Raw genomic sequence first — 18,038 nt, forward strand, 5'->3', positions numbered from 1 at the left:
GGTCCCTCTCTGCCCCTCTCCCCTTTCAACTTTCTGCTCCTTTATCTCTACAGTTCTTTCATGCTTATCCCCTCCCCCCTTTATCCTTCCTCTGATTGGTTCTCCACCTCCCCTCCCCTATCTCTATCACTGGGCTTGGGCCCTCTCTTCACCCCCCCCCCCCCACATTCCTGATGAAGGGTGTCGGCCCAAAATGTTGGTTACTCTTTTCTCACTGATGCTGCCTGACCTGCTGAGTTCTTCCAGCGTTGTGTACGTATTCACTAGGCTTCCTATTTCCTTTCTGTATGCTGACTCATCTTTATTTGAGATATGGCCCACTAAGGTGGCGTCATCTGCAAACTTGCAGTTAGAGTAGAATCTGACCATGCAGTCATAAATTTTTTAGGGAGAACCATAGAGGGCTGAAGACACAATCTGGTGGAGCACTAGTGTTGAGGATGATCATGGTAGAAATGTTGCTGCCAAACCTTACTGATTGCTACCTGTTGGTCTCAGATCCAGTTGCAAAGGGAGATGTAGAGGAGCTTGGCAAAGAGTTTGCGTGGAATTATAATATTGAAGGTCGAGCTGGAATCAATAAATAGTATAACACGGATGCCTTCGCCGTCCATTTGCTCCAGAGATGGGAGTAGGGCCAGGAGATGACGTCTTCCATGTACGTCTTTCAGCCATGAGCAAATTGCAGTGGGTCAAGGTTGTCTGGGTGGCTGGAGTTGATGTGCACCATGACTGGGCTCTCGAAGCACATCGTGATGGTGGATATCAGAGCCACCAAGCAGTAATCATTAAGTCCTTACAAGGAAGCAGTGGAGAAGTAAGTGTAGTCAAGATAGCAATGGGCGCCTGTTTGCTTGAAATAGATATCGGTAGCTAACTTATTCCTAGAGAAAAGATCAAAATATCAAGAAAGGAGAATGTAGGGGAGAGCAGAAATGTGCAATAAAGGTGATGAAAATTTTGAATGCTGCATAAGAATAGGATACAGCACTAATAGTTACCAACAGAGCAGGAAACAATCTAAGGGGCCTGGAAGGGTTGGATAGATGAGGATGGGTAAATTGAGTAGGCTGAAACATTGACTCTTCCATTTATTGCGCAGAGTTAAATGAAGCTTGAACCCATGCAAGTTCCAATAGGTATGTATTTGATTTGCATCAGAGTCCTGGCTGAAAGTGCAAGGACTTTGAGGAAATGGAGAAAGAACAGAGACGGGATTGAAAGAAGTAAGTTCTGTGGATCATTAAGAGTCAGTGAATTCACCAGATGGTCCAGTTTGAGAATTTTGAGTAGGAGGTAAAAGCTGTGTGAAGCTTCCAAATACTATTCTGGCTTTTGACAGTTCATTGTTCTGTGATATATTAGTACACTGTATTGAAGGGGAAGTTGCTTTCTATGAGTATGTACAGTATGTTTTTTTCTCTAATGCTGGTGTTTTATTAACAAAGTGAGAAAGAATTTACTGCCAGCAATGAGTTACTCATTCTTGTTGTTGTGCAAAGAAAACTGACTGATCTTGCCTTTTGCCAATCTCTCCCTATCAATCTGTTGCTATGTGATGGCCCAACTCCAGGGCCACAACTCCACGCAAGAACAGTTCCAGAGCATGTGAATGCAGTGACGTAGTGAGGGAGGGTCAGACAAGCCCCGTCCCAAAACAACTGAAAAACCCTTGATAACTGATTAAACTGGAAAACCTTGTATTTAAGAAATGTTTACTGAAGATCAGTAAAACAATAACACTTTTGAAAATATTTAAAATATAACATAAATTATTTTTGTTTTTAAGTATTTTTTTTAAATAAGCTGGTCTATGGTTCCTTGCAGCTCTATTCCCCATTCAGATAAAAGGGGTTGTTTTTGGACATCCAGTGATTGATTGATACCCAATTCACTTTTGGCGAATGAATGCAATTTTGATAGTGGACTCCAAGAATATCCAACATCAAAGCATAGTGCTGCAATTGCTGGTGAAGAGTCCCCAGGATCTCTGTGTTGGGGGAATCATGAATGTAATGGTAACATGTGCAGGGAATTGCTAGCAATTCTTTGTAAAATTGGTACCAATTGCCTTATTAAAACATCCGTCATGAGGCCCATCAGAAAAGTGGAGAGGTGGCCAGAGAGTGCAATGCATAAATTCATGCCTCTAGAACCAGGTTCCAATGTTACAAAAGCTTTAGTAACCTCACATAGGTGTCAAGACAAATGTATGCTCAAGTAACAATAATCTCTATCGATCTGGAGGAAGGTTGGATGAGATCACAGAAATGGTTGGAGGGTATTCCGTGGAAGAACAGGAATTGCAAAGCTGAGGCAATTAGCGTACTAATTGCCTGGGGGAGATCACCAAACACCATGGTGATGGATGAAGATCCAAGATTGTTTAATGTCATTACCTGTACACAAGTGCAAAGGAGAACAAAGTCATTGTTACTCCGGATCCAAAGCAGCACAGAAATAAACACCATAAAATAAAGAACACAATAAAAAATATTAAGTATAAATGCATAGGATAGCTTATATACATGGATTGATTGTATGTCCATAAAGTGATGCCAGGCACAGTAGTGTCTATACAGAAGGTAACTGACAGGAAATGATAACGTAGTAGTGTTTGGGGTTGTGGAGGTGTTGATCAGACTTACTGCTGGGGGAAGTAACTGTTTTAGAGTCTGGTGGTCCTGGCATGGATGCACCCACCATAGCCTCCTCCCTGATGTGAGTGAGACAAACTGTCCATGAGCAGCGTGGGTGAGATTGCTCACTATGTTGTGGAGCTGCAGAGCAGTTCCCATACCATGTGGGTGATGCAGCTTGTTAGAATGTTCTCTACTGTGAGTTTATAGAATGACGTAAGTATAGATGTGCTTATTCCAGCTCTCTTCAGTCTCAGAAAGTAGAGGTGTTGGTGAGCCTACTTGATTGTGTTCTGGGACCATGAGAGGTTGTGTAAGATGTGCTCTCCCAGAAGTTTGAAAGTGCTCAGAGTTTCCACTGCTGAGTCCTGAAGTCGATAACCATGTCCTTTGTCTTGTTGACATTGAGGAACAGGTTATTTGCCTGGCACCCAGTCCCAAGCTCTTCCAGATCCTCTCATAATTGTTGGTGATGAGCCCCACCACTGTCGTCTCATCGGCAAACTTGACATGGTGGTTATACGGGTGTTTGATGAGCAGAATATACAGCAATGGGTTCAGCACACAGACCTGGGGGGGGGGGGGGGGGGCAGCAGTCATGTTGAGGATGGTGGGGAGGGAGGAGCAGTTGTGCATCCTGATGATTTAAAGTCTGTATTTTTTGGTTAGGAAATCCAACACCCAGTTGCACATTGATGTATTTAGACTGAGGAGTAGCAGTTTATTTACCAAGATCTGTGGGACAATAGCACTGAATGACAAAAAGTCTTGAAGACTTAGTAGAATGATGGCTTTCTTGAACAGCATGTTACTGAACCTGCAAGGGAACGTGCTATTTTAGATCTGGTCCTGTGCAATGAGACAGGTAAAATTAGTGATCTTGTAGTTAGGGATCCTCTTGGAAAGAGTGATCACTGTATGATTGAGTATGCAAATGGAGAATGCAATAGTTCAATCAAAAACCAGGGTATTATAGCTAAACAATGGAGACTACAATGGGATGAGGGAGGATTTGGTTAGTGTAGAATGGGAAGACAGGCTATATGGTGGGACGGTTGAGGAACAGTGGAAGACTTTCAAAAAGATCTTTCACGGTGCTCAACAAAAGTATATTCCAGTTAAAAACAAGGACAATAAGGGTGGGGAAGACCCCCCCTTGGATAACTAAGGAAATAGAGGAAGGCATCAAACTAAAAGCTCGTGCATACAAAGTTGCCAAGAGTAGTGGGAAACTGGAAGATTGGGAAAACTTTAAAAAGCAACAAAGTGCCACTATGCGAGCAATAAAGAAAAGGAGGTTAGATTATTTAAATAAACTAGCTCAAGACATAAAATAACAGATGGTATAAGTTTTTTATAATTATATAAAGCAGAAAAGGGTGGCTAAAGTGAATGTAGGTCCCTCGGAGAACAAGAGGAAGGAATAGGTATTGGGTATGGCCGAGGCTTTGAATGACTATTTTGTGTCAGTCTTCACGGTAGAGGACACATCTAACATGTCAAAGAGAGATGCTATGGATGCAATGGGAGGTGAGGACCTTGATACAACAACTATCACTAAAGAGGTATTGCTGAGCAAACTTATGGGCCTAAAGCTAGACAAGCCCCTTGGTCCTGATGGAATGCATCCCAGGCCACTGAAAGAAATGGCTTAAGTTATAGATGAGGCTTTGGTGATAATCACTGGACTCTGGGATGTCCCAGTGGATTGGAAGATGGTGAATATCACACGACTGTTCAAAAAAGAATGTAGGCAAGAGGCAGGTAACTATAGGCCAGTTAGTTTAACATCTGTAGTTGGGAAAATGCTTGAAGCTATCATTAAAGAAGAAATAGGCATATGGAAAGAAATGGATCCTTCAGGTGGACACAGCCTGGATTCAGACTTTTGCATAGTAAAGGAATTAAGGATTATGGGGAACGGTCAGGTAGGTGGAGATGAGTCCATGGCCAGATCAGCCGTGATCTTATTAAATGGCAGAGCTGACTCGACCGGCCAGATGGCCTACTCCTGCTCCTATTTCTTATGTTCTTAAGTAAAATGAAATCCAGAAGCAGTATTCTAACATAAGTGTCCTTGTTCGCTAGGTGTGCCAGCGCCAGGTGTGTGACTGATGCTATGGCATCGGTTGTAGAGTGGTTCAAGTTTATTGTCATCTGATTGTACGTTCATACAGCAAAACAAAGTCCCTCCGGACCACGGTCACCCAAAAATATATAGCACACACAGTACATAAACCAAAATATAACTGTAAATAAATCAATGAAATATAATTCAAAAATTTATGTAGTGCACTACCCAAGTAAACAGTAATCAGCCCACCGTCCTAGTGACATGACTTTGGTGGTGGCAGTATATTCATTAGTGTCACAACCCAAGGGAAGGGGTTACCCTGAGTTACCCAGGCTGGTAGACCTCATCCTGGTGCTTCTGTACCTCCTTCCTGATGGTAGTGGGTCAAAGAGACTGTGGGATGGGTAGTAGGGATCTTCAACAATGCTTCAGGCCCTTCATCTGCATCACTCTTGATAAATGTCAGAAATATGGGGGAGGGAGACCCTGGTGATCCTCTCAGAGATTTTTACTATTGCCTGCAGAGTCTTGTGGTCTGATGCCTTGCAGCTTCCATACCACACAATGATGCAGCCACACAGAGCATTCTTGATGGAGCTCCTGTGGGAAGTTGTTAGAATGAGGGTGAAGAGCTTTGCACACCTCATTCTCTTCAGGAAGTGTAGATGCTACTATGCCTTCTTGACTAATGAGGAGGTGTTGTGGGTCCAGGTTAGAATGTCTGTTATGTGCACACCAGGGAACTTCATGCTCTTCACTCTCCCCATGGCAGAGCCATTGATATGCAATGGAGCCGTTGACCTGCACCTGCCTGAAGTCCACAATCATCTCTTATGTCCTGTTAACATTGAGTCTCAGGTTGTTGTTCTCACACTGTTTGACAAGCCTCTCAACCTCCTCTGTGTATGCTGACTCATCATTGTTGCTGATGAGGCCAACCACTGTCAGCGAACTTGATGGTCCAGTTTGAGCTGAAACTGGTAATGCAGTCGTGAGTCAGCAGTGGGATGAGCACACAATTTTGGGGAGCACCAGTGCTTAGCATTGAGATGTTGCTACCAACTCGGACTCACTGGGGTCTTTCTGTCAAGAAGTCCAAGATCCAGTTACAGATAGGGGTGTTGATTCCCAACAAGGACAATTTATCCACCAGCCTCTCGGGGATGATCTTGTTAAATGCGGAGCTGAAGTCGAAGAACATCCTGATATATAAGGTGTCATTTTTTAGGTGGGCAGGACAGAGTGGAAAGCCAAGGCCATGGCATCATCAGTGGACCGGTTTGAGCAGTAGACAAACAGGAAAGGGTCAATGTAGCTGGAATGTGAGATTTTATATGATTCACTAGCACTTCATGATTGTTGAAGTCAGTGCCCACTGCATGGTAATTGTTTAGGCCAATTTCCGTCGCTCTCTTGGGAACTGGGATAATGGTGGCTGCCTTGACGTTGTAGGGACAATGGACTGTTTGAAAGAGATATTAAAGATGTCCATTAAGACCACTTTTAGCTGGGCTTCACAGTCCCTCAGCATCTGACCATGTATGTTGTCTGGCCCCATAACTTTGCATGGTTTACCCTGGCTAGGATCCTCCTCAGCTCGGCTGCAGCCAGACAGGGTGCCTGTTCCTCAGGGGGAAAGGGAGCATCACATCATTCATTGCATCTGATTGTGCATAGAAATCATTCAGCCCATCAGGAATGGAGACATTTCTGTGATTGATGCAGAGGGTAATCATTTATGGTTTGTATACCTTGGCACATGCAGCGCATGTCCCTGCTGTCACAAAGGTGTGAATTTTCTGTGCGTACTCACACTTTATCTTCCTAATGGCATGGCAGAGCATGACTCCTGCTGACCTTAGAGTCCTCCTGTCCCTCGATCTGAAGGCAGCTCCTGATCCCTAAACAGAGCATGAACCTCTGCAGTCAGTCATGGTTTCTGGCTTGTCTTCGTAGTATAGTATTTAAGCACAGGCCGAATCAAAGGTGGTGGCGAATCAGTACATAGGAGGGAGGTTGAAAATCTTGTAGAATGTCGTCACAACAACAACCTCAGCATGAAAATGATTATAGACTGCAGGAGGAGGAACCTGGCGGTGCATGAGCCAGTCCTCATCGGGGGATCAGAGGTGGAGAAAGTCAAAACTTTGACAAACTTCTTTAGGTGTGTGGTGGAGAGTATATTGACTGGTTGCATCACAGCATGGTATGGAAACACCAATTGCTTGAATGGAAGCAGTGTATACAGCCCAGTCCATCACAGTTAAAGCCCTTCCCACCCCCATTGAGTACATCTACATGGAGCGCTATTGCGGGAAAGCAGCATCCATCCAGGCCATGCTCTCTTCTCGCTGCTGCCATCAGGGAGAAGGTACAGGAGCATCAGGACCCACACCAGCAGGTTCAAGAACAGTTATTACCTCTCAACCATCAGGCTCTTAAACCAGAGAAGATAACTTCACTTGCCCCATCACTGAACAGTTCCCTCAACCTATGGACTTGCTTACAAGGACTCTTCATCTCATGTTCTCAATATTTGTTGCTTATTTATTATTATTATTCTGATTATTTTGTTTTTTTCTTTCTATTTGTATTTGCACAGCTTGTCTTTTGCACATTGGTTGGTTATCTGTCCTGCTGGCTATGGTCTTTCATTGATTCTACTGTGTTTCTTGCATTTACTGTGAGTGCCTGAAAAGAAAATGAAACTCGGGGTTGTGTATGGTGACTTCTATGTGCTTTGATAATAAATTTACTTTCAACTTTGAGTGTCCGATGTAGTAGAAAAGGAGTTTTTGATATGTTCCAGCCATTCAAATCATTTAATGATGATTAGTGCAGTTCTACTGAGCAGTGGTCATTTAGTTCTTTGATACAGGGACAATGGTGGTTGATTTGAAGCATGTGGGGACAGTAGCTTGGATGAGTGATGTGTTGAAGATGTCAGTGAGCTGGCATGCACACTCAAGTACTCGGCCTGGGATGTTATCTGGCCTGGATGCCTTACAGGGGTGGACTCTCTGCTGAGTCCTTCTCATGTCTGCTGCTGTTACAGACAGAGGCTGCTCACCTGTGAGAGGGGTAGTTTTTGTGGCCCAAAGCAGGCATTAAAAATTGTTTAGAGCATTAGGGAGGAAGGTGTCACTGGTACAGTCAATGCTGTTTTTCCTTGCATAGTCAGTAATGCCCTTGATGCCCAGCCACATTTGCCAGGGATCATTATCAAATAGGTGTTCCTGGATTTTTTGTGAGTAGGCAGCCTTTGCCCGCTTGCTCCTAAGATGAGATTTCTCCTGGCTGCTCTGACAAGTGTTTTGTCACCACACTTGAAGACAGCATCCCGGGGTTTTAGTACGGAGTGCACCTCAGTATTCAGCCAGGGCTGTGAGATGAATGGTCTTGAGGTACCAATGTCGTCTGCACACTTACTGATATAGTTGATGACAGAGGATTTAGTGAGATGAAGTATTGTGCAGCAGAGTTTGTAAAATTAAGATTTATACAGAAGATGAAAGGTGGCCATGGAAACATTGGAGCAGTCGAAACCAGAGGGGTATTCAAGCACCTTTCCTTAGACAGTGATACAATAAAATGTAAATTTGGAGAATTCAAAGGTATTTGTACCACTAATCTACCTGGAAGTCCACTGAATCTTGACTATTTGTGAAGAACTAGGAGCACCATTCCTAAATTAATATGTTCCAGTTATGAACCTGTGCCTCTCATTTCCTTTTCAATGGTTGAAATAATTTGAAATGATTTTCCATGCATTTTATATACAGTACATCTGTAAAGACTGCTATGCCACGCTGGTGCCATGACTTAATGGGAACGGAGAACATTGGAAGTGAGCTTACTTACATCTAAAGAATAGTGTGAAAGGTGTGTCAGCTTTCTAGGCCAATCGGACAACAACCAATGTAGGGCAGTAACCAATGTCTTTGAAGAAACTGTTGGAGAGATCCTCTAGATGTAAGATTGCTCTAGGTGACATTCTGTACACACAAGATGCTGGAAAACCTCGGTAAACACACACAAAACGCAGGATGAAGTCAGCACACAAGGCAGTATCTATAGAGGGTAATAGACAGTTGATGTTTCAGGACAAGACCCTTCATCTGGTCTGAAAAGGAAGGGGTAAGAAGGCAGAATAAGAAAGTTTTGGGGGAGGGGAAGGAGTACAAGCAGGCAGGTGATCGGGTAAACAGATGAGGGGTGAGATGGAGTGGGTGGGGGAGGGAGGGATGAAGTAAGATGCTGGAGGGGATAGATGAAAAATTAATCCAATATGAGAGGAGAATAGACCATTGAAGAAAGAGGAGAAGAGGGACCAAAGGGAGGTGATGGACAGGTTAGGAGAACAGGAGTGAGAGGGTAACCTGAATGGGAAATTATAAAAGAAAGAACAATAGAGGGGGAGAAAGAACTGGAAGTTCGAGAAATCAATGAGTGGAGGCTACCTAAATGGAATATGAGGTGTTGCTCCTCCAACTTGAGCTTGTCCTCATTTTTGCACAAGACCATGGATAGACACATCAGAATGGGAATGGAACTGGGAGATCCTGAAAGCCTCATCCTGAGAACAGATGCGGAAGAGATGGAGGAACGGAGAGAAGGGAATGCCATTTTTACAACTGACTGGACCTAGGAGACATATGCTTGTGACCTGATCCAAGTAGGGAAAATCATTATTCAGATTACTGTCATGGCAAGTTCTGCATGATGGTGGCATTAGTGAAATTATAATAGTGTGGCTTTAATAAAAATATTGCAAAATATACTATTTTAAAAATTTCTATCTATTATATATTTATATCAGGTTGAGCACCCCTTTTCTGAAATTCCAAAATCCAGAACTTTTGAGTGCTGACAAAAAACCACAAATAGAAAACTCCACAAGGTGCTGGGAAGGTTCCCAGGTGATGTGCGGGTCTCTGCGTACCACAGACAATTCCGAGAAGTGATCTCACATCCCCTGAGTGGGACCCTGTTGGCACCAGTTTGTTTTTAGCAGTCAGCATAGCCAGACCTTCGTGCATTATATATACTGTAATGTAAATCGATGCTGTGTTTAAATTTGGGTCCCATCCCAAGCTATCTTATTATATAAATGCAAATATTTCAAAATTCCAAAAAATCCAAAATCCAAAACACTTCCGACCCCAAGCATTTTGAATAAGGGGTGCTCAACATGGATAAGTTATTATTGGGTATTACAGGCCAATTTGAAAGTTAGATGCTTCCTTTTGTGGCAATATATCTTAAAATCAGAAATATCCAGTTGGATTGGATGATTACAAATTGTAAATTGATATTTCCTTAGTTACACAATCAGAGAAGAGATGAACAACTTTTGTCGTATCTGGTATTCCATGCTGTAAGACATCCTCCACTGTTACAAGCTGCTCCTTCTCCAGTGCTTTTATATCTCCAAGCATCTTAGAAGCTTTAGGCTGGGGAATCAGAGCCAGGTTTATTATCAATGCCATATATCATGAAATTTGTTATTTTACAGCAAGACATAAAAATTATTTTGTTACAAACATGAATAAATTATACAAAAAAATGAATAATGAGATAGTGTTCACAGCCCATTCAGAAATATGGTGGCAGAGGCCCTTCTTAAAACGTTGAGTGAGGCCCTTCAAACTCTTGTACCTCCTCCCTGATAGTGGTAACGAAAAAAGGGCATGTCCCAGATGGTGAGGGTCTTTAATGATAGAAAAGGCACCACCTCTTGAAGATGTACTCAGTGGTAGGAAGGATTTTAAAATCATTTAAAAAGATGACTCATAGTGCTGGTCAACAAGGTGAAGGAATAGTGTTTGGAGCATCTGACATTGTGGGGCTGGATATGAAAATGTGTCATATCCATTTTGATATGACACATCAAAATGTGTCATATTGATATATGACACAATATATCATACTGATATATATTCAGGGCATTAAAATGGAAACTGACGGAGTGCTGGCAGCTAAGGCACAATGCCAGGTGAAAGCTACTGTAAGGTTTTTGTCAAACCACAGCAATATATGTATTTAACATGATAAAAATATTAAAAGAAAAATTTGCTACTGTGTTAATCACACACATTAATGGCAATTAATTGACAGTTTTAATTAATAGGTTTTAAATACCTTTTTGGTCTCCATGAATGCAGTTGCCACTTCATGCTTTTTATAAAGGGCATGTCTTCTGTCTGGTTTGCTCTGGAACCGGGGTTTCTTTTTTACTGGATCATCGGGACCAAATGAAGGTGAACTTGTCTGTAAAAACTGCCCCATATTTTGAACAAAGATAAATGGTTTGAAAACAGACCTAAGAAAAGACAGACCAACATGCTTTGTAAAACCAATTACTTACAAATATTACTATTTCATTTTAACAATAAAAATATTAAATTGCTTAATGAAACTAAATCATTACTTATAAGCCATCTTAAATATGTGAGCATTGAGAAAGTGATGCAACTCCAATGACATCTGGTGGTGACTGAGAAAATGCTATCTATGGTAGTGAACAATGGATTTCAATACAAAAACTACAGGCAGCTTGACCAAACAAGCCACCAACACTGAGAATATGACTTTGGGACACCAAGACAATGACCATAAATTCTTATTGTTCATTAACTAATGATGTAGGCTGAAATATATGATGAATTTAAGACTATGAGAGACATCACTTGCTCTGAAAAACTTAGCAACTTGACAGTCAACATCATGGGATTGAAGCAGTAAAACATAATCTTACTGCAGTCAGGCAGCCTGGTCAGCTTGGCAGATTAGAAGGGATTCCTGTCTGTCAAGAGCTGAACCGAGCAAATGCTACAGGCTTGCAAATAGCATAAGATTAAATGAAGAAAACAGAGAAATGGTTAAGAGAACTTACACAGAACTACTGATCATTCACTTTGAGCTTTCTCATATGAATATTCTGTACCCCATATTAAGTACACGTATTGTCTTAGCTACCTGCCAGTCTCAGACACTGCAGCTTTTAAATGCTTATTTATCTCTTCAGATAATTTTAAAATGCTTGGATACAATAAATCCAATTGTTTTGATCTTCTTAGGATTTAATATATCCCCCTTATCTATATTAATTGCACTTACCCAACTATCAAGCTCTTGAACCAGAGGGAATAACTTCACTCACCCTATCACAGAACCATTCCCACAACCACTTCACCTCATGTTCTTGATATTTATTGTTTATTTATTTATAATAATTCTTATTTTTATTTCTTTTTCTATCTGCACAGTTGGCTGTCTTTTGCACATTGGTTGTTTGTCAGTCCTGTTGGGTGTGGTCTCTCGTTGATTCTATTGTGTTCCTTGTAGTTCTTGTGAATGTTCACAAGAAAATGAATCTCATGATTATATATGGTGACATATACCATATGTACTTTGAAAATAAATTTACTTTGAACTCATCATTCAATGTCCGTCTATTTTCCTGGCAAACATCAAAGTAAAATGATGACATAATATTTCTGCATTTCTCTGCTGTTGCTGTGATATTGACAAGTCCACCCAATAATTTACTTACTCCTTTTCCAAACTTGCTATTTCCATTGATGTGTATGTAAAATACTGTATTTCACAATTTTGTTTCATGTTTCTTGATTACTTGCCCAGGAAAGCAAAGAGAAACTATGAGATTATTGGTTTGACGACGTATTTCTCTCCTTAATTCCTTTGTATTCTCATTATCATAGACTCTTCTGTAGTATTTATACTTAACAAAGGTCCTTTCTTATCCTCGGTATCCATTATTTCTCTATTTAGTAGAATATACTTGTTCTACACTTTGTTGAATACAATTTGTATTGTTAACTATTGTTTGCCAAATCTGTAACTCATTTTGTCTTCTTGGTATCTCAAAATCAGCTTTTCTAAAATTTATCAACCTGCTTTTTTTCATAAATGTCCTTACCCTGTACCAGCTGAAAGCATGTTATACCATGGTCACTATCTCCTGGACGTTCTCCCACTTCTGTCTGCTTCAGTTCATTCCCCACTACTGGATTCACTGCAAATTCTTAATTTGTGTATACATGTTTGGTTAGAAGTAAATCCAATACCTATTGTAGGACATTATTTCCTTTTCTTAATTGCATATCTATTTGATCCAAATGATATTGGGATAGCCAAAGTCCCCCATTATAAGTATTTTTTCCACTCATTTCATCAAATTTGTCTGCATATTTCTTCCACCTCTTTTCACTATTTTTCTACACTGATTATGTTACATCTCATGAGTATCACTAACCATCCACCCATTTTTCCTTCTCTATCTTTTCTAAATATATGATAGTCTCAAATGTTTAATTGACACTTGATTTTTCGGTAGTAATGCCTGCAAAATTTCTCAATCTGGATCATTTTGTTTCCTTTTATTAGGAACATTATGTACACAGCTCTACAGATGCACTTTAATTCTTTTAATAATAATTGGATTCTCAGAACTAGTATTAGATTTTGGAATAGTTCCAGTAGACTGGAAAACTGCAAGTGTCACCCCACTCTTCAAGAAGGGAGAGAGGCAGAAGAAAGGAAATCATAGGTCAGTTAGTCTGTCTTCAGTGGTTGGGAAGATGTTGGTGTCAAATATTAAGGATGAGGTGTCAGGGTAGTTGGAGGCACGTGATAAAATAGGCCATAGTCAGCATGGTTTCCTCAAGGAAGACCTTGCCTGCCAAACCTATTGGAATTATTTTAAGAAATAGCAAGCAGAATAGACAATGAAGAATCAGTTGATATTGTGTACTTTGATTTTCAGAAGGCCTTTGACAAGCTGCCACACATGAGGTTGCTTAACAAGCTACGAGCCCATGGCATTACAGTAAAGATTCTAGCATTGATAAAGCAATGGCTGATTGGCAGGAGTCAAAGAGTGGGGAGAAAAGGGAGCTTTTTCTGGTTAGCTGATGGTGACTAGTGGTATTCCACAAGGGTCTGTGTTCAGACTGATTTTTTTTTAACGTTGTATGTCAATGGATGATGGAATTGATGGTTTTGTTGCAAAATTTGCAGTTGATATGAAGATAGCTGGAGCGGCAGTTAGTTTTGAGGAAGTAAAGAGGCTACAGAGGTCTTGGACAGATTATGAAAATAGGCAAAGAAATGGCCGATGGAATATAGTGTCAGGAAGTGTATGGTCATGCACTTTGGCAGAAGAAATGAAATGGTTGACTCTTTTCTAAATGGAGAGAAAACACAAAAACTGAGGTACAAAGGGACTTGGGAGTCCTTGTACAGGATTCCCTAAAGGTTAATTTGCAGGTTAGGTCTGTGGTGAGGAAGAAGTATTGTGAGCAGTTTTGTGTCCCTTACCTTAGAAAGGATGTGTTGAAACTGGAGAGGGTTCAAAGTAGGTTCACAAAAATCATTCCAGGATTGAATGGCTTTTTATATGAAGAGCTTTTGATGGTCCTGAGCCCGTATTCACTAGAATTCAGAAGAATGAGGCGTGACCTTGTTGAAATCTATCGAATAGTGAAAGGCTTTGATAGAATGGATGTGGAGAGGATGTTTCCTATGGTGGGAGAGTTCAAGACCAGAGGACACCGCCCCAGAATACGGGGTGTCCTTTTAGAACAGAGATGAGGAGGAATTTCTTTAGTCAGAGTGGTGAATCTGTGGAATTCTTTGCCACAGGCAGCTGTGGAGGCTAAGTCTTTATGTATTCTTAAGGTAGAGGTTGATAGATTCTTGATTGGTCAGGGCATGAAGGGATACAGGGAGAAGGCAGAAGATTGGGGCTGAGAGGAAATTTGGATCAGCCATGATGAAATGGTGGAGCAGACTCAATCAGCCAAATGGCTGAATTCTGCTCCTATGTATTATAATTTTATGGTCTATCTTACCCATTGGCCTCGTTCAACTCTACCCTCAGTCTCTATCGCTGGCTCATTCACAATTTATTTATGAAGATTTCACATTATCTTCCTTCATCTTCCCTCTCTCTTCAGTCCTACTGCAGAGAGCCTTTCTTCTTTAATTTTTATTCATTGGCATTTTGAAATTATTCATCATTAGCCTTGCTTTCTTTCCTCTATATCCAATGACATGTTTTATTTCAATTTGTTTTGTACTCTGATAGGTTGTACTGATTTGAAACTTCTTTATGTAAAACACTTCCATTATAAATGATTTTAATCTGAATATTGTAAGATATTAATCTTAATATTGTGGGCTAATGATCAGGAAAATATCAAGACAAAATGAAATCTGTGAACAATTGAAGAGGTGTGTTTTGCTTTACCTCTCAGGATAAGGAGTTGCTGTAAAAAAATGAATGCAGTGAAGATAAGTGTCCATTGGAAGAATGGAGGCCATGCTTCCTGTTGTTGTGAAGCCACCTTCCATGTTAATACCGCTCTCTTTGTCCCGGAGAATTTCCATCATTGTTTCAACTCTAATATTTCCTATATAAACAAGAGCATAATGTAAACTAATCTTTCAAACTTGAAAATAAAGAAGATAATAATAAAGACAAAAATTATCCTCGGACTTGTGTACCCCCTGTGAAATCAGAAATATTGAAGCTTCCCACAGGTCTGATAACTGACTGAGGGAAGGGGGTTAGATGTTTCACGATTCTGGTTAAGTGATCTGAAACTCGATCTTACAGCTTTTCACTCAAAGATGAGAATTAATGATACAATAAAATAAAAACTCACAAGATATTATATGATTATCTAAAACATTATGAAATTTTAATAGATCTGTTATATTGGCCTCTTTCTTAGAGCTGATTATTGCTTTGCTCTGCAAACAACATGTATTGTAAATATAATTGTAACATGCTGTAAGGTTTCACTGCTAATGTAATGGCTTCTCTGTAGCAGCAATGTTTGGGTTATGACAAGAGATAACGGGGCATGTTAGCCAACGAGCAGGATGTTGTTCTTTCTTGTGTGTCTGGGAGCTGGGAATTCACGGTCTTTTGTCAGGGAGAGATGAGGAGAGAAGACATGAATGGAGAGAGTTGGTAGACCTCAGACGGAGTGGACTTGGAGTGAGGGTCCGAAGGTCAGCGACAACTGGGGGAGGATGATGGTGGACGAACGGCCCTATCGGTGAGCTCCAACATTGCGCGTTAGACTGTTTCATGAGAATGGGCCCTTTTTCTTTTTCTGTTTTCTTTACTAACCATATAGTCAAATTAAGAATTATAAAGCTCAATCGTTTAATCACATATTGTGTACTGTTAGTTATTTCTTGGTACTGATTTGTAACAGTGGACACATCGTGCAGCATCCACCCAAACGAGATTTCTTTTAAGTTTGGCCAGGCTGGGAGTGGCTATCATCCCCTATATTAGGCTGCTAGCCGAAGCGAGAGTTACATAATTTCTAAAACCACTTTCATATTGTCAAAAACTAAAGTAACCTCAGAGTCAGAGTACTCGTACAGGACCATGGAAACACCATTTATATTACTGAGCCGGTCCTACCCTCACATGCTATAGTTCAATTATATCCTAATGTAACTTAAAAATACCACAGACAAAATATTGGAAAAACTCAAGTCAGGCAGAATCTGTAGAGATGTTTTGGGTCTAGACTTTTCATCTGCGCTGAAAGTCAGAAGGGAAGGTAAAGGGGTGAAGTGAAGGGGTAAGAATCCATCTATTACTTCTCCTCACCTGAATCCACTGAGCACTTGCCATCTTTTAACTAAAATGTCTTGACCCACAACATCAACTGTCCATTTTCCTCCAAAGATGCTGCCTGATCTACCAAGTTCCTCAACATTTAGTTTGTTGCTTCAGATTCTGCAGTTTCTTGTGTCTTCTTTTAAAGCACATCCATCTGCTATTATCAGTTATTGTAATTTTTAATTAATTGGCTCTGAAAATGTTCTAAGTTCCTTAAAGACTCTCTCATAAATCAAAAATAATTTCCTAACTAAAGTGTGAAATATCCTACTGAACAATCACAAAAACCTATTGTCCTGAGTTTACTGTTGAAAGATTTTAGTCTCTCATACTATTCTTAGTATTCTACTAATATTACAAGATAGCATATGGATCCGTGAAAACTAGTCCCTTCTGAGAAAGCAAGTGTCTTGCAAACAGCATTAAAAAAAATCTGGTGTAAAATTTATAAGGTAAAATACTTATCCTCAACAATGAAAATCAGCTCTTCTCACTAAGACAAACTAATTTGTTTTCATCTCTGTATTTATCTGAAAGGTTCATGAATTTCTTTAAATGGAAATAGTTTTGGACTCCTACGTTTCCTATGAAAATCTATGTTTTCTTTAATAATATTTAAAGAGAGATTGTTGAGAGAATTAATTAATCTGTATATAAGAAACTAATTTCAAAGTTCATAATTTTTAATTACCTTTATGCTTATTCAAAAGACGGAGGCCAGCACAATATCGATCATCCAATTCATTAGCGGAGCCCTGATAGGAATACACAGCAGCAAAGTTGAACTTTATTTTACCATCCCACCAGCCTCGATCCTTTGCATGATCTCTCAGTTCTGGGTGTTCTTTATCGATCTTTGTTGTTATGGAAAGCTGATTGGAAATATTCCGTACCCCTTCTGAACAAAGAAAAATGGAAGACCATCATTTATTTTATTTGATCCATTATTTACTGTAAATGATTAAAGTTATTAATTATTTTACAAAAGTCAACAGCTAAGTAAATACAGTGTATGGAAGGTTCTTTTTTTTTAATTAGTTTTTTTATACATTTTCTACATAGCTACAGATTAAAAAAACCCGGATCAAAATGAAGAACATTGATACAGTACAAAAATAAACATACAATAATAATATGATACAAAGAAAGATAATTGAGAAAGCACCCAAATTGAAGACATGTAAAATTAGTATCCTCCCCAAGCCCCGCAACAAAAAAAACTCCAGACCAACCACAAAACAATATAGAGAATATAAATCAGGACAATCAAACCCCCAAAACTGTAAATACACTTAGCAACAGAAGATATTAATGCCTACTACAAAAAAAAAAGGAGCTGAAAGCAAGGGACCAAAAAAAAACCTTAGTTAAGAGGAAGGTTATGAAAGTACTCAATAAAAGGTCCCCAGACCTTATGGAACTTTAAATCCGAATTAAGGACTGAATAATGAATTTTTTCAAGGTCTAAGCAGGCCATAATATCGTTAAGCCATTGAGCATGTGTGGGCGGGGCAACATCTCTCCATCTAAGGAGGATTAAACGTCTAGCCAGGAGAGAGGCAAAAGATAATATTCGACACTTAGTCGAACTCAGACGTAAATCTGTCTCACTCCAGAAACCGAACAAAGCAATTAAAGGGTTAGGTTCTAGGTG

At 40.1% G+C, this 18,038-nt stretch overlaps 1 protein-coding gene across 3 annotated transcripts in view; it reads right to left on the reverse strand.

Moving 5' to 3' along the window:
- Positions 1-1,854: 1,854 nt before the first annotated feature.
- Positions 1,855-18,038, reverse strand: part of scrn3 (secernin 3) — a 30,855-nt gene continuing 14,671 nt past the window's right edge. For all 3 annotated transcript variants that reach the window (XM_073047193.1, XM_073047194.1, XM_073047196.1), the window contains 4 exons: positions 17,076-17,282; positions 14,987-15,149; positions 10,855-11,035; positions 1,855-10,166 (listed from right to left, as the gene is read on the reverse strand). In XM_073047193.1, the coding sequence (XP_072903294.1) occupies positions 10,008-10,166; positions 10,855-11,035; positions 14,987-15,149; positions 17,076-17,282 (710 nt within the window). In that variant the 3' untranslated portion in view covers positions 1,855-10,007. The remainder of the gene's footprint in view (positions 10,167-10,854; positions 11,036-14,986; positions 15,150-17,075; positions 17,283-18,038) is intronic.

Source organism: Hemitrygon akajei, chromosome 5, assembly GCF_048418815.1.
Source record: "Hemitrygon akajei chromosome 5, sHemAka1.3, whole genome shotgun sequence".
NCBI lineage: Eukaryota > Metazoa > Chordata > Chondrichthyes > Myliobatiformes > Dasyatidae > Hemitrygon > Hemitrygon akajei.